Source organism: Gadus macrocephalus, chromosome 21, assembly GCF_031168955.1.
Source record: "Gadus macrocephalus chromosome 21, ASM3116895v1".
Classification (NCBI taxonomy): Eukaryota; Metazoa; Chordata; class Actinopteri; order Gadiformes; family Gadidae; genus Gadus; species Gadus macrocephalus.
The window spans coordinates 4222168-4247528 of record NC_082402.1 but is presented as its reverse complement, the minus strand read 5'-3'; the positions used below and the strand labels follow the sequence as shown (position 1 = coordinate 4247528).

Below are 25361 nucleotides of genomic sequence, written 5' to 3'. Positions count from 1 at the left end.
ATGTTCACATAATCCATTTTGTAAAAATATGAAACTTCCATATTACTACTAAATTCAAGCCTGTTCATTAGGGATGTGTCGGTCGCGACAACGAACGAATCCCGAACGTGAACGACAAGAACTGGTTCCCCAAAACAAGAACTGGTTCTTTGATTCTTTTTTTTTAAACATAAACCAAAAATATGGTCACGTAAATAAAATATACAAACGAACAGAGCTTCGTCTCCCCGCGACTTATATTGATTGAGTCTACAACGTTCTCAAAGATTCAGGCAATGAGAGGTAGCAATGGTGTTGCAATGGCACCTGGGTAAACCAATGACAAGGCGGTACCGTCGAATATGCGCGCTTTTTGTCTGACGTATCTTGGGTCATACCATTCGACGTGGGGCCACTCATATATCCCCCTACATTTTTTCGAAAATAGACTTGACCTCCAAGTACTAGCCTAGTCTAGATAGTCCTTCTGGCAAGAGAATAAACAGTTTAAAAACATAACCTTTTTACCACCTCAAGTGAATTAACCTATCCTATCCCCAGTCAGATGTGTGTGTAAAGTCTGTCTCACTTGTATTAATTTTACTCTGAAATAACTTGAATGGAACTTTAGACATTTTGGGATAAGCAGCACAGCAGTCAGGTAGCTATTTTAAGCTATAATAAACTGCGCATTTTGTTTATTTAGGTGAAGCATTATGAATTTTTTTTCATGCAAAATAAAGCATAGAAATCATTTTGGAATTTTCCTTTTCCGTCTGGGCTAAGCCAAGGATGTTTATGAAACCTAGAAACACCCCTGGCTTAAGGAGTGGACCCATCAAAAACTCATTTCACAAATGCATGTTTTTCCAATCACAATTAGGTTGTTTCAGTCATTAGCCTGTGACGTCAGTGGGGGTGGCAAGTGGAATCACGTGACAGTACTTGGACGTTGGATGTCCATGTCCTACAAGCCGCAGCGAGACATTATAGCCCACGTGGGCGGTCACGTGACGCGACTACGTGAGGCAGCGAGAGACGCGGCTGCCCGCGCGCCATGTTTAGCGGAAAACAAAAGGTCCAAATTCCCATGCTGAATGTAATAAAGAGAACCACTTGTTCGGCCCATGAGAAATAACGACACGAGAATGACAATAAATAGTTGGAACGGTTGATTTTTTTTTTTACCGCCATGCCTTTGTAAGTGCCTTTTTTTTCCCTTCTTTGAATAGTTTCTATGATTGAACGTATAGCAGACATGGTACAGGGCCTTGTGTGTGTCCATACACACCGAGCCTGAGCTAGTGAGCGATAGCATGTTTTGAGGGTCGTTGAACCCGCATTTAAGTTGAGTCTGGGGGGAAATCAGTGCCGCATAACTGGGTCTCAATGCGCCCCGCAATGTGTTAATGTTATCCAAGCAGTAAAAAGACACCGATACTTTCAATGGTGGAGTTGCTATTGACATTTTTGGCTAATGTAGACCTTTTTGCAGAATGCAGTTTTTTTTATCTTAACGTTAATGTTTTATACGGTTGAATACGGTGCAATAAGGTTTCGGAACTCTTCTGGATGTAATACGAAGTGCCTTGGCTGTTGCGGTCCGGGCTGCGTTGTCTATAAGCATCACTTTGTTTGTCATCACACGTAATGCATCAACACAGACGCCGGGGGTCATGAATTACTCATACTACTACACCCCGCCCCGTTTTAAACACCATGCGTTCACTGCACTCTGCACAATAAATATGTTCCCCCGGAACCTTCCTTTTTTTAGAGACTATCTATCTAACACGTCTTTCTCTGTCTCTTGTCTCACTCTCAGTCCTATCAGCAACCAGGCTCCAGCCTTCCAGCAGACCCCCAAGCATTATGGGATCACGTCTCCCATTAGCTTGGCCCTGCCCAAGGAGGCTGACTTGGCCCTCACCCAAAAGCTGACTGAGACCTTAAAACCATACGGGGTGTTTGAGGAAGAGTTGGAACTTCAGCGCAGGTATTTGCACCGGCTGCCTGCTGGAAATGTCAATTTCCCTTAATAATAGGTATTTTACAATAAGGCTATTTTTTAAATGCATGGAATTTAAAAGTAGGTGTAGGCCTTTTTTTGGAGGGGGGGCAGGGAGGGTTGTGTTAAAGCAAATTCTTTGATTTCATAAAATAAAATTGTTAATACTCGAGGGTATGTTGTTTGTACATTGACATGTTAATTTAACCTTTTTTTTGTCCAACAGAATACTGGTGTTGGGGAAATTGAATACACTGGTGAAGGAGTGGATCAAAGAGATAAGTGATATAAAGGTACGGTGCTTTTGTGTGTACATGATGTGTGTGTGTGTCTACGTGATGTGTGTTTGGGTATGCATACTAAGCAAGTAATGCAATGTTTTATTTATTTTTGTTTGCAGAACCTCCCCGCATCATTAATAGATACAGTTGGAGGCAAGATCTTCACATTCGGATCCTATCGCTTAGGCGTGCACACCAAAGGTACCCGCATTTAATCCTCACTCAAAAACGTTTTTGGTCAAACTCGACACCGCCGGTTTATATATTAAGTAAAAGTATTTTAGGAATGATGTCGGCCACTTCCTTACACCCATGTGGATCTCCCTCCTTCTGACAGGGGCCGACATAGATGCTCTCTGCGTGGCCCCCCGGCATGTGGAGAGAACAGACTTCTTCTCCTCTTTTTATGAGAAGCTCAAGGAGCAGGAGGAGGTCAAAGACCTGCGGGTTAGTTATATAAACTATCTTTAACTGCAATGAGAACAGAAGGTTTCGAACCATCTAGGCCTGTTGACTCACGCTGCCACTCTTCCCCCTTCTGCGCAGGCCGTTGAGGAGGCTTTCGTCCCGGTCATCAAGCTAGCGTTTGACGGAATTGAGGTACTTTTTAAAGCGTCTTTCTCTGCCTTCCTTGCGCAGTGATCTCCCCTGGTTGGGTCAGGATCGGAGTAATCATTGTGTTTGTTTATGTGTCTTGACGATTGTAGATTGACATACTGTTTGCGAGGTTAGCGCTGCAAACTATACCAGAGAACCTTGACCTGCGAGACGACGGGCTGCTGAAGAACCTGGACATCCGCTGTATCAGGAGTCTGAACGGTGAGGGCAGCATAGTAAAAACAAAAGTTGAACGTTTTAGGTGCGCCTGAACCGAACAAGGCAGAGTGAACCAGGTACTCTCGGCCGCCCCCGTTCCATATGGTGATTCGTCACGTGCCGCTCACCTCTGAAATTCTAAAGCGCGTTTAGCAGTGTACTGCAGAACAAGCAGTGTACTACAGAACACGTGCGTTGACCGTCTGCACACTTCACGCACGGCACATCATGGCGACTCTAAAGTCCCCTTCTGTTTCTATCGCCGAAGTCGTTGGAGAATGGCCACGGCAATAAGATGGATTTGTTTTCTCTCCTGTTCCCTTAAAAGGCTGTCGGGTGACGGATGAGATTCTCCACCTCGTGCCCAACATCGGCAACTTCAGGCTGACGTTGAGAACCATCAAGCTCTGGGCAAAACGTGAGTCCAGTGTGTTAGTTGCATTGCTAGCTTGCTCAAAAAGGGGAGCTGCGTTGGTTGGTGGTAGTTCTGGTGGATTTATTGGTTGTGGTTTTAAAGACCATGGTTCTATTTATTTAATTTTTATTTATACTGGATACCCTGCAGTCCCAATATGCATCCTATCACAGTTTATAATTTAAGTAATGTGGAGGAAAATAGTGATATGTGTGGTATTTGTTTGTGATTATTGTGATGGCTACATTTACCGTCAATTCAAGCCATTTTCAACGTCAGTATTTGTTCATACCAACTAACGACCATGATTTGAAAAATGTAAGCCATGGTCACTCTTGGTTTAAAGCATTTCACTAGCTCTACAACTGTGGTCGCTTTACAGACTGGATAGGTGTAGAGATGATTGCTTCCTTGTTCTTTTACAGTTCAGTGAACATCATGTAAACACAGACGCCATTGACCTGTGTTCACTTTAGTTCAAAACAGGATTAGTCGGTGCGCGTGTTTCGTTGCATTCTTTTTTACGCCAGGGGAAACAATAGCCTGTTGCCATGGTGACTTTGTTTTGCTTGGCATTCGCTCTGTGAAAACCAGGGGCCAATCACTTTGTGTGTTGGGTTATTTAGCCATTGCTGTAGAGCAGAATGCTTTGGCATTACTATCATTGTCTTGCGTTCGTTGAGGCGTTAAAGACCCTCCCTTTGTTGGGGCTTTTCCAGATATGTCATTACGTTGACTATACGCCATCACCTCCTAAATGTGTATTTTAAAATTCCCAAGTCGCTCTTTTGTTCTTCCTCCCCAAATCTGTTCCCACTCAAACAAGAAGACCATAAGGCCAGAAGCACTAACCGCATTCTGAATCTGTATCTGCTTATTACAGGCCGCAACATCTACTCCAACATCCTGGGCTTTTTGGGTGGTGTTTCCTGGGCCATGCTGGTGGCCCGAACGTGCCAGTTGTACCCCAACGCGGCAGCCTCCACCCTGGTCCACAAGTTCTTCCTCGTCTTCTCCAAGTGGTGAGTGGCTGCACTTCTCAGTGGTCACCAACGATAGAAAGTCTATGGGGATGCATATTTTTTGTTTTGGGGGGGGGCGGGGGGTATTTATTAATTTGCTCGTTATGTATTCCTGTTCCCAGGGAATGGCCCAACCCAGTTCTGCTAAAGCAGCCGGAAGACTGCAACCTCAACCTTCCAGTGTGGGACCCAAGGGTAACTGAACTAAAATAATAATAATTTACAATGTATAGATTGACGACATGCGTAAATAGAGCCTCTTTGAGCGTCGCTTTTTGAAATCTGTGTGGTACGCTATGAAGTACACCTGTTCACCTTTACAGCTTAGTTAGTCCTCCTTCTCCGTGACAAGGTACAATTCCTTCTGCTAATGCATGTCAAACCTAACCTAATGAAACCTAACCTGTGTGTGTGTGTGTGTGTGTGTGTCCGTCCCCCTCCCCAGGTGACTCCCAGTGACCGGTACCACCTGATGCCCATCATCACCCCCGCGTACCCGCAGCAGAACTCCACATACAACGTGTCCGCCTCGACCCGAGCCGTTATGGTGGAAGAGTTCAAACAGGGTCGGTGGTCCTTCTCCCCTTTACCACTAAGGGGCGCCCTTGGCCCTCTAACCCTTCAGAGGAAAGGATGACCAAATCTGTAGCAACGTTGATATGTTCTCTTACTGTGGACCGGCCTCTATTCAAATCTAAAAATATATCTAAATATCAATACATTTGTATTGATATATATACAAATGTCAAAGCTCTAACTTCCTGCTTTTAAAAAAATATGAGGAAACTAATATACTGTAATGGTTTGGTTGAACACATCCCTGTTGTGGACCGACTGGTAATGATTAGTTCTTATCGCAGCGGCTCATGTCGTACATCTCATGTGAACAGGGTTTGTGGTGTGTCGACTCCTGTTTGAACATGCTCTTCCTTCCCTCCCCTCCCCTACCCCCGCCCAACAGGCCTCGCCATCACGGACGAAATTTTGCAGAATAAAGCAGAGTGGTCGAAACTATTTGAAGCACCAAACTTCTTTCAGAAATACAAGTATGTATTAAGCTGCTTATCCTGTCGGACACACATGGTGAGATTAAGATATTTCAATGAAGATGCTCATTCCCCTCACACGCACAAACGCACACCATTGTCTAGTGTATATTTATTAATATATAAACATATTTAGTCTTTTGCACTGTTTTATTTGTTTTTAACTTATTCTATTGGAGGTTTTGAATAAACACCGTAGTCTCTCTGATAAGGCTTCAAAGCTTCCCTGCCTAAGAGCCTTCTGAGAATCTCAAAGGATCATACAATGTTAACTTCAAGCATTGCCTCCATTCCATTATCATACAAACACCTTAACTGTAAGCACTTTATATATTTGATGTTTTGTATTTTAAAATAATAAAAGGTAGGTACTTGGTTGTAAGCATTCCTTTCAAATATTTAAAGTCCTGCTTTCTTCATTCCCCCTGTGCCTTTATCATATTGTATTCCGAAATAAAAATAAAATGACCTAGTTCACAATTTGCACCATGTATTTCTTATTAGTCTGATTTTTAATAGTCGTTCTCCTCTCCTTACTGTATCCATACATTTTCAAGTTAAAGTGATTATGTCGCAATTTACTTGGGGATCCTAACCTTAACGCATTCCACAGCAATTGACACCTCCATGGATGGATTTTGCATGTTTTAAACCTTGGAAGTCTTAATGTTAATTCATAGTTCCACAAATACATCCTTTCCTAATGTCTACTGTTTTGTAAAAAAAAAAAGATGGACACTAGTATTTTTTTATTTTCCTTTATTTATATACTTAACTACCAAGGAGTTTGCATTACTTTAGCTCAGCCCAAAATTTGTTTTAAGTTGAAACTCTACATTGAACGGTGGGAGCCCATGGCCTTGGAGGATGTTTGCCTTGATGCCTTAAGCAAACTCTGGCAGAGTCTACCCCAGAGCTGTGGCCAGCTACGGTAGCTCCTTCCCTGGCCCGAGTCCTGGCAGAGGAAGGGGACATGGCACCAGGAATGAGGATAGTCTGATCCAAGCAATGTTTCCAAGTTACATGGTTTTAACTTTGAAAAGAAGCCTGGATTGTCAGAACCTTGGATTTGTTGTACTGTGTTATTTTAATAAATATGTTGTCTGTTCTGGGCTCTATATATTTTTTTCTTTTATTTTTTACTTGGCTTGATGGATATCCATCCTTGTAATCCCTGATCAATAATTTGGATATTTGACACAGTATGTCTTTATCTGGCATGGGACCTTAAGTATATATTGATCAAGTAAATAAACTGCATAATAATGCAGTTGTGCAACCTACTTTCTTCTTGTGTGCAGCAAAGTAGGGAGACTAAAACCTCTATCAGCCATGGTAACTAGTTGTATTACTCTGGAGTAAATCCATTGGACGGGAATACAAATCCTGTCACCGAACAATACGAAGCACACCACCTTCCACACGCGGATCCATCACGTATCTGTGGCTATTTTTGTACTTTGAATATTAATCGTAAATGCATGCATAAAAATAAATGGACGCCAAGTTGTTGATGGGACGGTTCAGGTTTGGGCTTTGATCTGTGTTTGTGTGGAGGGGATCTGGGTCCCCTGGAACCTGTGTGCATTATCTGCGCTCTGTTTCTCTAGGGTGTAATGGCATTGTTCTGTCTCTTATGTTCCAAGGCATTATATTGTGTTGCTAGCAAGCGCGCCGACAGAGAAGCAGCACCTGGAATGGTGAGTACGGCCTGCCTGTCGGTCACTAAATGAATGAGGGCATACGTAAGCCCGGGTGTGAGTGAAACAAGAGCGAACGAGGACAACTATTTACATATTCTCGTATCTCGTGGTGAGACTGTTTTCTGTGTGAGGATGTTCTGTATCTTTAAAGCAAGATTTTTTTTTTTAGGATGTATATTTTGCAAGGTTGACCTGGGAAAGGTTTTTTTTTCGTAATCTTTCTTTGCTCTGGTTATTTTTTCTGCCAGGGTTGGATTGGTGGAGTCCAAGATTCGGATTTTAGTCGGAAACCTAGAGAAGAACGAGTTCATCACGCTGGCTCATGTGAATCCACAGTCCTTTCCCGGCCCAAAGGAAGGCAATGACAAGTGAGTATAATCTATACTGAACTCTGTCAATGTTGAATGTTTTCCTTAATCTAGTACACCCCCCTCCATCCCCCCTACTGAAACCTGCGTATCTCGTCTCATCAACTCACTTATGTACTTTGTTCTTTCCGATCTTTTGTTGAAAACGACTTACCTCGTGTTGTGATTCCTATCTTTGGTGGTTTTTTGGATTGTTTATCGCATGCTTTGATTGTTTTCAGCTTCACTTGTCACTTCTGTGAAGCTTGAGAACAATCAATCAGTCACTTTGCATAAAAGCGGCTGCTAAATGACTGTGTAATGTTCTGCGTGTTTGTTTGGTTTCATTATACTGGTGATGGTACGTGGATCATTTTACAATGGACCGTCTTGGTGTACACAAATGTTTGGGAGCCACACCATCACACTGTTTTCTTCCCTTATCTCTTTCCAGAGAGGAGTTTAGCACGATGTGGGTGATCGGCATCGTCTTTAAGAAGATGGAGGGGTCGGAGAACCTGAACGTGGACCTGACCTTCGACATTCAGTCCTTCACAGACACGGGTAAGGAGCAGTTATTGAACTGTGCCAAAAACGATTTAATGCAGTCTGGTTAAGCAATCTTGTTTATGAGCACGTCATTTCAGCATTGTTGGTAGTGTTTGACTCTTGGCTGAAAGGTTCCGGGTTCGATCCCCGACGTCCGCAGTACACCTGTAGGCATGCTTGAGCAAGTTGCCTTGCCTTAAGTTAAAACATTCAACTTAATGTACGTCGCTTCGGATAAAAGTAACTCCCTGACAAACTAGCAAATTGTACTCGTATCCCAAATTGTGATTCTGTTTCCATCTGTCTCCTTACCCCGTCTCTGTCCATTTGTGTTCGTCACCCTCCTCCTCTTCACGTACAGTGTACCGACAGGCCATCAGCAGCAAGATGTTCGAGCAGGAGATGAAGATATCGGCCATGCACGTGAAGAGGAGGCAGCTCCACCAGCTGCTCCCCAACCTGAAGCGCAGAAAGGTATCTCATTAAAGGAACTCTTTTGCATCTCTTCAACTTAACGTGTCAAGATGAAAGATGACATCCGGCGAGGACAATTGAACTCGTCGCCGCTCCTCGGATGTGTTTCCTAATTGAGACGCGTTCACTACACGCGTAAACTCGTCGGTATCATCCGTCTCCTTTTGACTTTGTGCCACAGCATTCCACGGAGAGCCTGCGTCAGATGAACGACAGCAGTCTGGACATGTCGATCGACAGCGACAACAGCATGTCCGTCCCCTCCCCAACGTCCATGCTGTCTTCCACCCCCTTCAAGGGCCCCCCGCTGGGGCCCCCGCCCAGTCCCCTCGGGTAGGGGACTTCTCCATTTAGTTGGATGAAGCACTAGTTGATTGTTTATTCTGTTATTTCTGTGCTGTTAGTAAGGCTGTTGCTATCAATTAGACAGACATGATGACATGAAGGTTGGAATAGAACTTTATGTGACATACAAAACCAAACTTTTTTTAATAAAAGCCATTTGCTGGACGTTGATATGAAACGTCTTACATTACGTATAATCTCAGCAATGTCATCCCACGCTTGTGAGTGCCTTGCTCTACCAGTTTGAGTCATAACATGAGTTGATGTGTTTCTCTCCCTCCCGACCTTATGTTGTTTCAGTCCTGGGCCCATCACGGTCTTCCATGTCGACGGCCAGCCAAAGGCCGAGGTCGCAGTAGTGGATGGGTCGAAGACGCCCGGGGTCCAGCCACGCCCCTGCCTCACCCCGGTGCCCGCGAGCCAGACCCCCCCCCCAACCATGGGTCCACCGGCGGCCAAGAGATCCGGCTCACCCCTGCCAGAAACGGCGGTGAAGAAGCTGAAAGCGGACGAGGTATGAGCACTCACCTTTGTGGTTTCTAATAACACTGTGTTGTTGATGTCTCGGGTGTTTCACATATGTCGCTAAGCCCCTTTTTACATTTGTGATTCGATGCATAATTGTCATTGACATTAACATTTAGCAGACGCTTTTATCCAAAACGACTCACGATAAGTATCTTTTTCCTAAGAAAGATAAAGAACAATATATTGCTGTCGGTACATTGAGGATGTTCATAAAAACAAGTGCCATGCACATACAATTTTAAACCGTTATATAAACTGAAAAGATCTAGTGAGGATAGGAAGCTGGTTTTGTTAAACCGTTCATATGATCTGCTTTGGTCTTTGGGTTTCCTTGCAGAATTCAGCCACCGATGTCCCTGGGAACATTGAGGAGAGCGAGGCAGTCTTCAACCGCAGCGAGAGTGATCCAACATCGGAGAGAACTTCCTCCCCTCAGCTGGAAGACACCACAGCAGAGACTCTCCCTGTGAAGGAGGTGAGTCGGGACTTGGCTTTTAGAACATAGAACTAAGCCAGTCCCTCTGGAACTCAAAACCTATAGCCTAACCCTTTAGAACTCAGAACTACGCCAAACTGTTTAGACTTTAGAACCAAGCCTCTAGAACTTAGAACTGAGCCATACCTCTTTCACATACACCTGATGTATGTTTAGGGTCATTTCTTGGCTTATCCTTAAGGTCTTTCATGCTGGATTTCCTTATTGTCTGACCATGTTCGCTCCTTTTTCTAGGACCATGTTAATGATGAAAGGCAGGAGGATGAGAACATGGCTGTTGAAACTGAGGTACAGAATTGGGCAGCCAATTCGCTTTCAAGAATACTGTTTGTGTCTTTTTTAGACTGATTGTGAGGTGTGCTATGAATGTTTTATTTTATTTTACAGGATACAACACACAAAGAAGAATTGAAGAACGGAGACGCAATTAAGGTGATATTCATTTACTTTCACATTATGGAATGTCGTTACAATACATCATGCATGTAAAGGTGTGCAACAGCGGAAACTTAGTTGGGTGAAATACGGTATATTTTTTATGTGCCTAGTCTGACTCTGCGTATTTTCTTTCCCCCGTCAGAAGACGTCCACAGCTGACCTGTCTGACGTGCCACTGATCCCTACCAACCCGATTTCTGTGGTGAAGAACTCCATCAAGCTTCGCCTCAGCAGGTAGACTCCCGATTCACAAGGCAAGGAACGCCTTACCTAAACCTCCCCACCCACCACAACCACCGCCACAACCTTTGCTCCCTATTCTGTGTCAAACGTCCCCTTAATGTTCTCGTCGCGGACACACAGAGTAACGGATAAACAGAAGACCCGATCTGCCCGCGATATCAATCGCCTGAAGTCAAACTGCCGAAGTTAATTTAGCCTGCTCCATGCGGCCAACGCCACAAGGGGGCGATAAAGAACTTCCGCAGAACTCCCCGACAGCCTACTCAGAACACAACGTAGCCCAGAGGAAAGTTTCTCTTAATAAACTCTCCCTGAGATGCGTTTCACATCCACTCGCTCTGAACTCCTCCAAGCACACAGGGTGACGGCGCAAAGTTGTGTACATACGAGAGTCAAAGACACATCTTCCCAATCAGCCAGCCCTTCCTTTGTTGTTGATCTCTCCGGACTCTGCAAGCATGGGGGGGGGGGGGGGGGGGGGGCAGTTCGGGAGACCTTATGTTCATGTCACATAGCATGAGGAGTACATTTGCCTTCTCCAGATGCTGTTGAGTTTTTTTGTTATTACCTTCATTGTGTTAATTATGATATCAGATAATGACCCAAAGCAGCGGCCTGTTGGTTATTGTTGTGGTTTCTTCAGCAAAGTTATCCATCCACAACATGTTAGCATTTCCTTTCCTGCTCTTGTTATCACGGGACTTTCTGGAAATGATTCATCCAGATAAAATAATCTTTTGTGAAATAATTTAAGGCATTTTTTGTGATCTGGGAGATAATAAGTTGCGTTTTTATTACCACGTGGGCTGCACAGAATCAACACACACACACACACACACACACACACACACACACACACACACATGCAAACACACACACACACACACATACACATACACACACACCATTAATGGAACTGGCTCAGGTTTGAGAACACCACTGACCAAAATGCTGCTTACCTCAGAGGGGACAAAAGGCACAGACCCTAGCAGTGTGCAACACGATGTCTAACCACGTGCGTTAAAATGATCTACTGTCGGGTTAAAAATCCGCCACATGTTGTTTCCTATGTGGCGAATAAAAAATAATAATCGTTCCAATGCGAAGTTGCTTGAGGCTCATTGGAAACATCCTTACGATTAAAGTTCTTTCCCGCTCATTTCAGTTTTTTGGAGCGCTCTTTTAATTCAAACGCAACCGTTTTTTTGATGGTTTGATAATGATGATGCTGATGATGAAGGTAGTGGCACGCTAGCACGCCAGTTAGCCTGCTTCTGAACACGCGGCGGACAAGACACGTGGAGATAAAGGACATCAACAAGGCAGGAGGGCATATTGGAGGCACCTGCTCTATCAGATGGTCCTCGCCAGGAAGACAGTGATCAGGGTGCGTCCCGGCGCAGGGTCTGATTAGCCAAACGTCTCGTGGTTGCTTCGGAGCGTGAGTTTCCGGATCATTAATATGTACATCTGTTGTACAGTAACAGTAGGTTTTTGGTGTTTTCTGTCTTGTACAATAGCATTAAAAAAAAAAAAAAACGATAACAAGATTACTTTGTGTGGAATTTAAGATGTGGAGTTTAAGCCTTGATGGGGTTTATTTTGAATGTGGCATTAATGGTCTGAACTGAATTGCGAAAATGTATCGTGGCATAGGTTTGATGATTATTTTTTTCCTCTTTACTTTTGCTTGCTTAGCATAACCAGAATTGAAGATTAAGGACTATCAAGAAGGTTAAGAGTTTAGTTTGGTTAAACAACACATGCTTGTTATTTTGCTGTATTAAAGTAAAAAAAAAAATGTCACTTGTTTTTTTTGTTGTATCAACATTTTTGGCTCTGTCTAAAATGTGTGTATGCTAGTCGGGTGGAATATGTTCCCTGAATCAGATCTCAGACCAGTGTCATCCTATGGTGCATAATTCTAGGACATTTTTCAACAAAAAGCATACAATTGTTCCTACAATGTTGCGTTTCCGTTCGACTTTTTCTTAAGGACGAAGTATTGTACTTTTTTTTCACAAATAAAGGTCTACAATATTCAAAGAAAATTGTGAAAATAGTCCACATCTTCTTACATCTCACCCTGTTTTAAAGTTGCACATTTCCATACAATTGAGCTGCAGAGTTGTTCAAAATCGGGGCGATATAAAAGCCAGATGAAAGCGCTGGAATACGCATTATCAACTGGGGGGATTTCTGTCAGACGAGACTCCCGTACGGCAGCTCAGGGAGCAGACTGATAACATGGCCTAGTTAAAGGTTTTTTGTTGTTTGCATCCCAATCCGGTCAAAATTTCCCAAGACGTAGCTTGTAAGAGTGTGTATGTTGTTGCTAAGGAACAGCCATTCCCGCTCCCTCACTAGGTGGTCTCCTTATGAATATCATTACAGATCCCTTTCCAGAGAAGCCAAGACACCTTTATCCTTTCCAGACCATATTTATAACCGTTTCTGGCTCTTGGATACGGTGAGGGGATGGTTTATCTTCATATCTGTGCTAGCTTTGTCTGTAGGCTGCAATATATTCACTGCCAAATGCACTTATGACACCAGATTTTAAAGTAATTTCTTAGACAGAGGAGTTGATAAACAGATTAGAGGGCCTGCAACTGTTGTTACCCAATGCTGCTATCGTTCCAGCCCCACACTACAGACCCGCAATCCACCACCAAAAGTACATACCGTTAATGGCTCTTCCGCTGCGTCATTAATCATGGACAAAATTAGGCCTTGGTCCAGAGGTGAATCCATGGGGGGGGGGGGTCCTATCCAGGACGAGGGGTTCCCCGAAGAGTTGTCGCCCCTTTTACCCCAGCAGAACGTTCTCCGTGTGGGGCACAGGCCCAGGGCGTGCCCCCTTGTCCTCCCACTGGGCCTCCATCTGCTGTTGAGGTGGTTATATTCCATATTGATGGGCAGACAATGGGTTTGTGACACGAGTTCTCATGAGTGGCGGTTCCATCCGGGCCTCTTAACTACCTCAAGAACCTCACAGTTGTAGCCGGCAGTGTGCCAAGCCTAATGGAAGGCCTGGTCCTGCCTCTCCTCTTGTGGTCTGGGAGTTGTAGTCTACAGATGTCTGGTGGTAATTCAAGACATGAGGGACAGTCATTCCTGGCCTGTTTCTCGAGAGCCTTTGATAATGGACCGGTACCATTAAAAAAAAGAAAAAGGGGAACAATCTAAACGTTGTCTTTTTGAACGTTAACCTCGGTGAGAGCATGTCCGCTTGAGCTATCACACCTGGCGTGCAGGCATGCCGTAGTGTCAAATGGACCAGCCCTGCCGGGGAGTAACCTCGAGAAGCCGTCTTATGACAGGGACAGCGTTGATGGCAGTGACCTGCCTCCGGTGGGGCCCAGGTGAACACAGCGCTTAACACCAGCAGCCTGTGTCTCCGGCTGGTTATGAGTCACTTTTGGGGAACCCTCGCTCTTGAATATCTGCCTCTATGACTTTTACGTTTCCCACACCTGTCCCCCCCCCCCCCCCTCGAACTCCCTTTTTAAGCCTCAATGGTTTCAAATCAGAGCCACTGCAACAGTGCGTCTGTACCTTCAAAAAGGGGGGGAAATGCCACATTGTGTGAAGACTAGATATGAAGGTATTATCTGTTTGGTGTGGCGGAGAAGTGTCATGGCGAACTGATCGTGCTCATCAAGGTGTATGTCTGTGTGTTACGTACATCAAAATACATATTGCTGAACAGCTGGCGTAGTCCGGGCTGTCAACCGATTACTTTTAGTGGTTATTGATGGCAGGTGGTTTTTCGTATTTCTGAAAGCACAGCATGCAGGCTCAAACAGGATGCATGAGGAGGGATCCTAATGTATTTTGATTTGGAATCAATCCGTTCAGATTCAGTGGGTTCAATGATTCAGTCGGCTAAGCCAAAAGGAGTCTTCCCTATAAATTGAGTACACAAAAGAGGATTTGATCCGTACGCAGGATCCTGGATGTAAAATTAATGGTTGGCACTTAATTAATAACAAGCTCAAATTGTGCTTGGCGTTAATTTGCTGTTGGTGCAATGCTGATGCCAAGGTATATACTGCAGTTTTCTCTCCTTTTGTTTAAATGTTTGTTTATAATCACTAATCTAAAGGTGCAATGATTTACGATTGCTTGAGAGGATAAAAAAAAGGAGGCAGCCTTCAACTATTGACATGCACCCAGTTTAAAAGCGACTTAAAGGGTGTAATTGAGGCCCTACTACAGACACCATAAACACAGCCTGCGCGGACGGGCACCTGTGCCAAGAAGCGATGCCCAGGATGGCTTTCGGCCAGTGCCACTACCCTCTCTGTCTGCCTGGCACTGAGGCTAGCTACCCGCTGGTGAGGAATTAGAAAGCCATTAAGGAGGACAAACAGCAAGATGGCAGCCCCCCCCCCCCCCTCCTCCCCTCCTCCCCTCCTCCCCTCCCTAACTCGAGATGTGTCTCAATTTAGAGGAAATCTGAAAATGATTTATTTTTGCTAATGATTTTATTCACGGTGCTATTTTAGGTTATGTTTGCCTTTGTGTGGAGTAGGCTCTTGTTGAAGTGTTTTGACAAGCATGTGATGTGGATTTGAATACCAAGGAAAAATAAGATACATTACTCATCACTCATCAATTCAAAAGAGTCGGCAAGACGATGGGATTTATATCTGCTGTATTAATCCAATGTTCAGCCTAGGTTGTATTTACAACATTGGCCAAAGAAATGCGGTGATTTAATCTACCAGGAAAAATGAGACGAACCGGCAATCTCTAATGCCTAGCTCACACCACAGCTATGCTGGGTATTATTACAATACATATGCGCTGTACACAACATTAATCCCATGCCTTTGCACTCTCCAACCCAGAGAAAACTGGAGATAAGTTGAAAGTGATGGTTCGCAAAAGCTTACGAAACCAACTGGGGCCACTCGTTCTGTGAAATGTTTCCACTGGAGATGGATACATAAAATAATCCAGCAAATAACGTACAACGTATTATTATAATATAACAAATGACTCATTATTTAGAATTCCTTGTATATTTTTTTAAAATCATGATATTCATTCCGAAAGGTCAGACACATAAGTTCTCCCATTTTGATCCTGAAACCTCTGAATCCCCACATATGAATGAACACACGTGGGTTTATCATAAAAACAAGAGGACCTACGATGGATAACCGTATACAATCCGAACTGCGTTGAAGACTCTCACTACATTAGCGTCCATGTAAACCCAGCAATCAGTATGAAAAAGGTATATATTCACCTTGAATCAGACTAATGCGCTGTGCGTGTAAACGTACTAAATAACGATGCCTCAACCGCTAAAAGTCTGGTGGTTGATTTCTTGTCGTGGCCCCTTATTCTCAGTAGGGGGCTCTCTGTTTGCGACCACCTTCAGCAGATGAACAGTAGCAGGGGGGCTTGCCACTCCCCATACGGACCCCTGTTTGCTGGTCACACTTACCCTTCACACATTCTTGAGGTACCTAATTAAGACCTTCATATGCAAATGAGGCGAGTAAGTCGTCTCCACAGCTGTGCGGGGCTGGCGAACAAACTCTGGGGGTTCATTCAAAGGGCAACGAGGCCTGGGGTGTTTGTTTTGGAGGAAGCGGACACGGTAATAGTTCTGGGGGATGGAGCGTGCCATAAACAAGGGGCTGCCCGGGAATGGGGTCTAATCCCTGGAATGATAGGAAATCAGAAGGTAGGGTTGACATACGGGAACAAATATGGAAATTGTTCGATTATTTTTTTAAGAATGTTTTTCGAAAGCGGAAGCAACAAAATCCGAAGTAGCAGTTCATAAATAAGCGCTGATATGTTGAGATGAAGCGGTGTTACCTATCAGGAATTTCTTTATTCCTGAACGCAGCGGTCGTTGTTTCGCTTTAGAGAGTTGGTCTTCGTGGGGGGAAGCTGTCATTGCTCCAGCGTAAGAATAGGATTCTGCTGAAGCCAGGGACTTCAGCAGACCGTGTAGGAGTGTGAGCCAAAGAGTCTCAATTACACCCGTGGTCTTCAAACGTCAAGTGCATTACAGCGCCATGCAGACCCTACTTGTTTAAGAGGTCAAGGCATACACGTTGGTTTGCCAGATATCCCGAATTAGGCCATAACTCCTATCCCCCCTGCATTCCCCAGTCAGGGCGATTGTAATGCCTTGTACTCCAAGGTTCTCCATCTCAGTGAGTCATCGACACATCAGTGACTCTGATTGCACAGTCAATTACAATTTACCTTTCATGTGCTTGGAATAGAAGAGAGAGAGAGAGAGAGTGTGTGTGTGTGTGTGTGTGGGGTGGGGGGGTGGGGGGTAGGAGTTCATCCATGCATTCAAAACTTGTGCCAGCCAAGCTTCAACCAGAGGTGAAACCCCCCAATGTAGGCAAGAGACGGGGGGATATTGTTTTTTTAATATCGTTTTTTTTTTTTTTTTTTACTGTGGATAATAAAGGTTAATAACAGTTCTTTCCTATGTCATATTTGACATGACCAGTCATCGCAGTAATTACAATCATTACACACCAAAGGATGTCTAGTTATCCCTCTTAAACACGGGCCACACAAAGGAAATCAATTATTCAATCAGAGTTCCACCATTCATCCCTGCCTGAGTTCACTTAATTTTGGGCCTGGGTGAATCTGCTGCAAATAAGCCGCGCGACCGGCAAAGAAAAGATGGAACAGGCCCCTAATTTGTAGCCTTTCAGACGGTCAATCACTTTTCAAAGGAATGCAAGCTTATTCTGACAATCAGACAGACGTGAATGGGAATGGGTTTCATCTGCTACTTTACATAAGTTATCTGGCGATAAGGAGGGGGTGAAGTATCTGACGGTGAGGAGAGAAACAGAGAGAGGGAGAAGGAGAAAGAGAGTGAGAGAGAGAGAGAAAGAGAGAGAGAGGGAGCGAGAGAGGGGGGAAGGAAAAGAGAGGATGAGGGGGAGAGAGAGAGAGGGGCGATCATGCACCCCCTCCATCCACCCCCATCCCTCTCATCACCCCTCTCTCTGTTCCCTGCTTTTCTGAGCCCTCTGTCTCCCTTCTCTCTCCCTCCCTCCCTCCCCCTTTCACCTCATCTCTCTCAGCCATCCTCCGCTTCTCGTGTGGCTTGTGCCCACTAGGATTGGCAGCATGTAATTTAAGAGCATGGGCACAAAGACCAAATGCCAAGCCTATAATGGAAGCGGGATGTGTTCTGATTTAAATGGGCCGCTGTGCACAGGGTTCAGGGCCTGTAATTAAGATCACTAGGACAAAAGGAGGAGAGACAGTCTCACAATGCATCCAGGACCTGGCTGAAGATGTGGGTGAGGGAATATCAGCTCCCCGCACCAAAAATAATTTAACTTTCTTTTTTATTTTTATTTTTTTTTATTTTAAGTGGTCACCGACGCTGTTCGTATAGCGACAAGAACAAAGTTTGATGGAGGTTGTGTACGTGTTGGAGGGGGTTGTGCACGTGTTGATATTATATTCATATATATGCATGTATGTATATATATGTATGTTTATATAGATGCCCTGGTGTTCTATGGACTATCTAACTATTTGGAGATGATAGTTAGTTTCATTAGTTGTTGGCTTGGCTTCAATCTGCTGAAGTTGTGGGACATTCAATTGAAATTCACCTGTCATGAGAAACTTAATTGTCTCTGTAAGAGAACATGTATCCCATGTATCCATCTAAGTTAAGTGCTGCTTAGAGAGAGAGAGAGAGAGGTAGAGAGAGGGAGGGAGGGAGGGAGAGAGGAAGAGAGGGAACGAGAGAGAGAGGAAGAGAGAGAGAGAGATTTAGAGAGAGAGAGAGTTAGAGAGAGAGAGAAAGAGAGAGAGAGAGACAGACAGAGAGAGAGAGAGAACAAGAGAGAGAGAGAGGGAACGAGAGAGAGAGAGAGGGACCGCGAGAGAGCGAAAAAGCAAGAGAATGAGAAAGCAAGAGAATGAGAGAGAGAGAGAGAGGGAAAGTGAGAGAGCATGCCGAACACTTGCAACCACGACTCCATCAGCATTCTGGTGATGGCAATCGGATCAATCCGAGCGATGAAAAGACTAGAAGTGGCCTTCCAACGGGATGGAGAGCATGCACGTCTAGCCCTCCCCAGCCTCGGCTCTCCCTCCATCACTCCCGCCTGAGCGTGATTCCTACACTCTTTCCTGCCACCGGAGGACATACTTTAGGTCCTTGTGCTCCGGGTGGCTGTGTGTTCAGACCTTTTTCCGTTTAATTAGATTTGTTAAAACAATTTTTGGAGTGCTTTATTGGGTAAAAGCTCTCAGGGGTTAATATCCGCAGAACACTTCTCTTCAGCTTCTTTTCACCAATGGAGCATAAATTATTTAAATTATTCAGAATTGTGCGACCTTTTATCTCACCCCCTTTGAAGGCAGCAAATTAAAAATGCAAATGGGCTAACTAATTAATATGCAAATGTATTCATTCCCAGTTAACAATTAGCAATTAAACCTGCAGTGTCTAGAAAGAGCACTGACAAAATTAGCAACTTCATTTTTTTTCTCTCCATTGGAAAAATAGACGGTCCAGAAAAAAATTGATTGACGAAATGACTTTTACTGACAACCACCTGCCTTGATGTAAACAGAATTAATGGGAAATCATGTAGGAGACATGGAAATCGGGGGAGAGTCGTGTAAAATACAAGGGAAATGTATGTCATTTTTTCATGGTTTGGTTCCAAGACTTGTATATTTCATGACTCAATCAAACCTTAATTGAAATACTAATCTTCAAGGAATTACAGAGATGAGATGTGTGCAGTGCGTGTGTGCGGATGGAGGTTTTGGGGAGGGGGGTGTGTGTGTGTGTGTGTGTGTGTGTGTGTGTGTGTGTGTGTGTGTGTGTGTGTGTCGGGGGCTGAGGCAGGGGGGGTTGTGTATGGATGTGTGTGGCTGGGGGTGGGTGTGTGTGAAACTGATATTTTTAGACACCAATAAGGGCACAAAGACAATGAAACAGATGCAAATTTAGGCAGAAGGATAACCATAGACAGATTTAAACCGATGGACTTCTTAGCTACAGACGGAATCCGATTGTGATTTTAACACAAACAATGTCCATACAATTGCCTTGTCTGTGCATTTGTGTGTTATATTTTGTCGTTGTAATTATTATCATTATTTTTTCCTACCTTTCCCTTGTCTACCATTGCTCACCATGAAACAATCCCAATACCTAACACACAACCACCGCACAGCACAGTCAAGAGAGCAGCGTTTTAAGTTGGCGAGACGTCTCATCGCCTGCACGCGCTGGTCGGTTAAACGACGCTATCTCTATCTACGACATCTCATGAAGCGTAATGGTAAAACTCGACATCAATCATGCATGCGGGGCTGTGCCTTGTCTGCCTGAATTTAACCACATCCGGATCCTTTCATGTGATAAGGGGGAGGAGGCGGGGGGAGCGCTGGGCCGAGAGAGAGGCGTGAACCACGCACCGCCTTGTAAAGGTTATCTGCGATGCATCGACCCAGGGGGCACGGCGTGGCACCTAGCTCCTCCTCATCATCATCGTCGTCACCTTCATCATCCTCATCCTCGAAAGTAGAAGCGTGATATATGCGTGCAGAGCGAGAGATCGCTGTCAAGTCCCGCGTGATGACAATAGAGGGCAGTCAGTCAGTCAGTCAGTCAGTCAGTCAGTCAGTCTGACACTTCCAGAAAGATGGGAAATCGGAAGGGAGAAATACGTTCTCATCTCCTCGGTTTTATTAACCTTCCCCGCCCCATATAGGGCTAATCAGTGTCAATGTTCAGCTTGATCCCTTGTCAGCCAGGCAGGGTCTTCTGCCAGAGGGCTCAGCGCAACGCTCATCATCGCCCCCCTTCGACAAACGCTTGATGGTTCCTATGCCTTTAAACATGATTCTCGTGTTTCATTAACTCACATTTAAAGTGCCCAGGTCCCTTGATGCCTAATGTTATATTGCCACGGAGAGGTTCATATTTTATTTATCACAGTTTAATATTGTTTTTTTTCTAATATTTGTGGGGCCTTTAAGGCTGGCTCGCAGCCACGTTGTTCCCTTTAATTTCTCTTTGGAATTGAAATTCCACTGGCAGAAGTGGAGTTTTATTAATAATATTTCTTCTATAAAATGTAAATGAACATACTGTTATTCTTTAATACCACATGCTGTTGGGTGTAATAGCCTAAATCTAGATTCAAATCACAGTGTTATTTTATGTGTGGGCTGATTTAATTGTATTTGTAATTTAAGTGGCATAATTCCAGCCCAAATTGAAAGCAGTTTTCCGGCATCTAACCTTAGTCACCTTTTCCATATACATAACCAACCGGTAGCAATTATTCCCCGAACTTCGGTATGCATACGTATAACTAGATACATATACTAGCAACTGCATAATTACCGCTCTCGATGCAAGACACTCACTAATGCATCTCCTTTCTGCTCAGTCGTGGAATAAATATATCTAAACAGAGGAAAGCGCAGGAAAAGGCCTCTTTCAAGCAAATAGGCTGGGGGTTGGAAAAAGATAATTAATTCTGAGATTAATGTACTGTAGCAGTGGTGTGTTATTAAAACGCTATTTTTAAATTACAGCTCAGAAAGCACCCCCTTGGGATTAGGAGTGTTAGCCACTGATCTCTGCTTAAGTTATGGATGGGGGGGGTGGGGGGGGGGTAATAATTCCCGCCCAGAGTTTTGTGCACGGTGGGCAGATCATGTGAATCTTGGCGTGTTCCTACACCTCAAACTATCTAAATTATATAAATATATTTTTCCATAATGTGCATTAATGAGGAGAGGAAAAAAAAAAAAGGGCTACGTATTTGCTGTGGTGGTATAGAGAGGGCCACAGTGGCTAGCTTCTAAGTGGCATTTGATTAATGCATCTTGCTGTGCCTATTGTAAAACACTTGTTTGTGGAGCACGGGGATATTAGCGAGTGCTTGTAAAACGGTTGACATGATGAGCAGTAATTGGTCGGGTTCGGAAAGGTGGAAAGAGATTGTTGAGCCTCCTTTGTAAATTGTACCGCCGTGATTCGTTACAGCCACGGGCTAGCGGTAGCACGAGACTAAATGAAAACTATGGCTGTTAAAACTGACTTCTCTGATGGGTCGTGTCACTGGGAAGGTACAAAAAAATGTATTAGGATTCGTGTGTGTGTGTGTATGTTTGTGTGCACGTGCATGTGCACGTGTATGTGTGTACACGTACAAATTGAGTTTTGCTTTTTTTTTTTGTGTGTCTGCATGCTTTGTAATCTTTTTGATTTATTTTAAGTGAGTGTGTGTGTCTTTCCATGTGTGTGTCGGTCGGTCATTCTGTGTGTGTGTGTGTATGTTGGGGGGGGGGGGGGGGGGTTCTGTTGTTTTTTCATCTTTTTTTCCCCGTGTTTTTTAACATTGGCAATGAAAGCGTCGCACCTGTGGCTCCTGGCAGACCATCCGGTGCGAGGGGCTTCCGCAGGGACCCCGACGCCCGGCACAGTGGGAGAGAGGACTGTGTCCTGCTAACCATAATTAGCACGGGCCTGTTGATTCACTGATAATGAGAGGGAGTTCATTAGCACAGCGCTAATTGCTGCCTACCCCGTCACCACCAACCACTAGCGAACCAACACACACACACACACACAGAGGCACACACACACACACACACACGTACACACACACAAACACGCAAACAGACACACTTCCACACACACTAACACGCACACACACACACACACCACTCCAAAAGTTTTTCCTGTCTGTCAAATTGGAGATTGGAGCAAACTTTGAAGGAGATCAGAGTGGAAGCAGATGGGAGGATCACATTTTTGTTGAGGTCTTATTTATTATATAATTATTTATTATACACCAAAGGAGTGCGAAACAAGAGGAGAAGGAGCAGTGTGTGGCTAGTGTCTTGATATGATTTCTCACTCAGCTCTCAAGTCCTCCTATTTTAGGGCGAGGGCATGCTGCTCCCGGATTCAGTCCATGACGGCGAACGTTAAATGGCAGTTGGTTCCTCTTAAAAAAGCCCCCTGCTTGTGAAAAAACACTCCTTAAACATCTCGTTGACACAGCGTCGCTTCTAATGTGTCTTTAGCACTAGAGTTCCAGTACGTTACAATCAAACGGATCGTAAAAACAGGTCGCAAACTTCTTTAACCACGCAACGCCACGACTAGCACTTAACCGCGTGGCAACACGGTTAACAATTTACGTATAATAAAAACGTGTCGTAAGAGTATTAAGAGGAAGGGAAGTTGCTTGAGAGCAGGTGCCGAAAAATTGTGAAGGAAAAAAAAGGGTGCCTCCATTAACTTTGAAGGTGTGTGATCATATTCCTCTGCGTCTTCGCCGGCAAATAAAAAATTGTCAACACCGTGAAGAATTGACGCAAGCATACGTATTTATTGACACACAAGCCCACGATGTGCACTTATCATTTAATGTCATTGTTTTGCTGTTTGTTTGCGTTTGGGGGCTGCGTGTTAATTGCTCCTGAAGACTGAATGATGTGTTGTGAAATGTATACTGTTGTTGAGTTTCCCCTCAAGCTTAATCTAAACCTGAATGAACAAACACCTCTCTTTACCATACTTTGGATTTAACTTCAATCCCCGATGTGAAGCTCTTCAGCAGTCTGTCGGGGACAATTTGTGTAATATATTTACATCATATTGTCTGGCCCATCTGTGTTTCTTTTGCGCTGAGAAGGGTCTTGGCTCGTGACCTTTCTCATGTACCCACATTTACTTAACCACCTTATTCCATTACCCCTATACTAATCGTTCTTCTCGGGAGGTTAAAGGTCAAGGATGCAGCTAGACCTTTCCCACAGAGCTGTCATCCTCGGTTACAAGCTAATTATGGGCCTGCTACTACCGGGGGCATGTCTAGAAGACTAAACCAGTTAAGATAAGTCTAATAATCAGCGTTATGAGCCACAGCTTGTTTCGACCTACCAAGACGCTGCAGTAAAATGGGTCTGTAAAACGAGTGATTTCCATATTGAACCTGGTAAACAAAATCTTCCGGGTGTGGTGTGGGGGGGGGGGGGGGGGGGGGGGGCGGGCGATATATAGGGAGGTGTTTTCTACTCTGAGAGCGTCAAGGCGATATCTGCCTGTGATGTGTATTTCTTGACAACAAGTGTCCATCCGCCAGGCAATCACAGCTGAAGAGGGGAAGCGATCTGCTCTCTTCCTCTCGTCCTCCTCTTCCTCTCCCCCTTCTCTCCGCAGTAAGAGGCCTGGGCCTGGCACGCTGCCTCTCTGCAGACAACCACTCTGTAGTGGCGCTGAGCGAGCGTGCATTCAAATGAACCCCCGTCCAGGAAGACTTCTAACTCTCCCGCTCGCTCTCTCGCCCCCCCTTGTCCCTCGCTCACCCCCCCTTGTCCCTCGCTCGCTCTCTCTCTCTGGCTTCACTCGTCACTCTCTCTCTCTCTCTCTCCTGTTCCCTTTGTCTCTCCATCTCTCCCCTCGTCTCTCTCTTCCCTCGTCCATCCCTCTCTCTCTCTCTCTCTCTCGGTCTGTCCGTCCACTTGTCTCTCTCTCTGTTTTTCCCCTCGTCTTTCGTTGCCTTCGTCTCTCTTTGTCTCCCCCTCCTCTCTCCTGCTCTCTCTGTCTCTCGATCTCCCCCTTCGTCTCTATCTCTCGTTCCCTTCTTCTCTCTCTCCCTTCATCTCTCTCCCTTCATCTCACTCTTTATTTCTCTCTCAACTTCTCTCAACCTCGCTCCCTTGTCACGTACTACATCAAATAAAATACGCTGTGCATGCATCATTCCCCACTCCCAATCTCTCTCTCTCTCCCAATCTCTCTCTTTCTCCCTCTCTCTCTCCCTCTCCCTCTCTCTCTCTCTCTCTCTCTCTCTCTCTCTCTCTCTCCTCTCTCTCTCTCTCTCTCTCTCCCCCTCTCTCTCTCCTCCCAATCTCTGCTCTTGACTGCTGTTTTCCTCCTCGCTTGGTCCACATCAACGCTGATTTCTCTAATGTCCTCTTTGTGTTGGACTCCATCGGGGGCTTTGTACATCTCCAACATCTCTCTCCCCCCTCTCTCTCGCTCCCTCTCGCTCTCACACACACACACACACACACACACACACACACACACACACACACACACACACACACACACACACACACACACACACACACACACACACACACACACACACACACACTTGTCCCCTCGATCAAACATCAATCACCCCATCTACCCCCACTCCATCCCATCACCAACCCCCTCTCCCACAGACACACACACACACACACACACACACACACACACACACACACACACACACACACACACACACACACGCACACACTTTGTAATTCTTCTCCACAAAATTTTTTTAGAAACCAGAAGGTGAGTACGGTATAGCCCTGGTGATCAGAGCATCAAAGCCTCCTGTCGCCCCACCCCCGTCTCCCCCCTACCCAAGACACCCCACCCTGCCCGCGGGATGGTGCAGCCGTCTAGGGGGTGGATTGCGGCGCTGTGAGATCTCCGCACCGGAGGCCGATGCTGTTGGGAGGCGCAGTGTGACAGCCAGTGGCCTAATTACTGTGAAAACACCTAGTTTTCTCTTTCTGCTCCCGTCACAAGCTTCACGTAGAGGCCCATGTTGTTTTGTTGTCTTTTGGTTTTGCCTTTTAACGTTTCCTCGGTTCCACGCGG

General features: G+C 44.9%; 1 protein-coding gene across 2 annotated transcripts; it reads left to right on the top strand.

Moving 5' to 3' along the window:
• Window positions 1–991: 991 nt before the first annotated feature.
• papola (poly(A) polymerase alpha) lies at window positions 992–12741 on the top strand. Of its 2 annotated transcripts, none has more exons than XM_060041153.1 (22): window positions 992–1179; window positions 1805–1975; window positions 2214–2280; window positions 2388–2469; window positions 2606–2715; window positions 2815–2868; window positions 2976–3087; window positions 3413–3502; window positions 4383–4521; window positions 4644–4716; window positions 4967–5087; window positions 5483–5567; window positions 7214–7267; window positions 7519–7638; window positions 8072–8181; window positions 8528–8640; window positions 8822–8973; window positions 9286–9499; window positions 9851–9988; window positions 10244–10297; window positions 10397–10441; window positions 10593–12741. In XM_060041153.1, exons 1-22 carry the CDS (start codon window positions 1172–1174, stop codon window positions 10683–10685), a joined length of 2205 nt encoding a protein of 734 aa, XP_059897136.1. In that variant the 5' UTR covers window positions 992–1171; the 3' UTR covers window positions 10686–12741. The 2 variants fall into 2 exon arrangements, with proteins under 2 accessions (XP_059897136.1, XP_059897135.1); XM_060041152.1 differs by having other exon boundaries at window positions 10590–12741.
• The last annotated feature ends 12620 nt before the right edge of the window (window positions 12742–25361 follow it).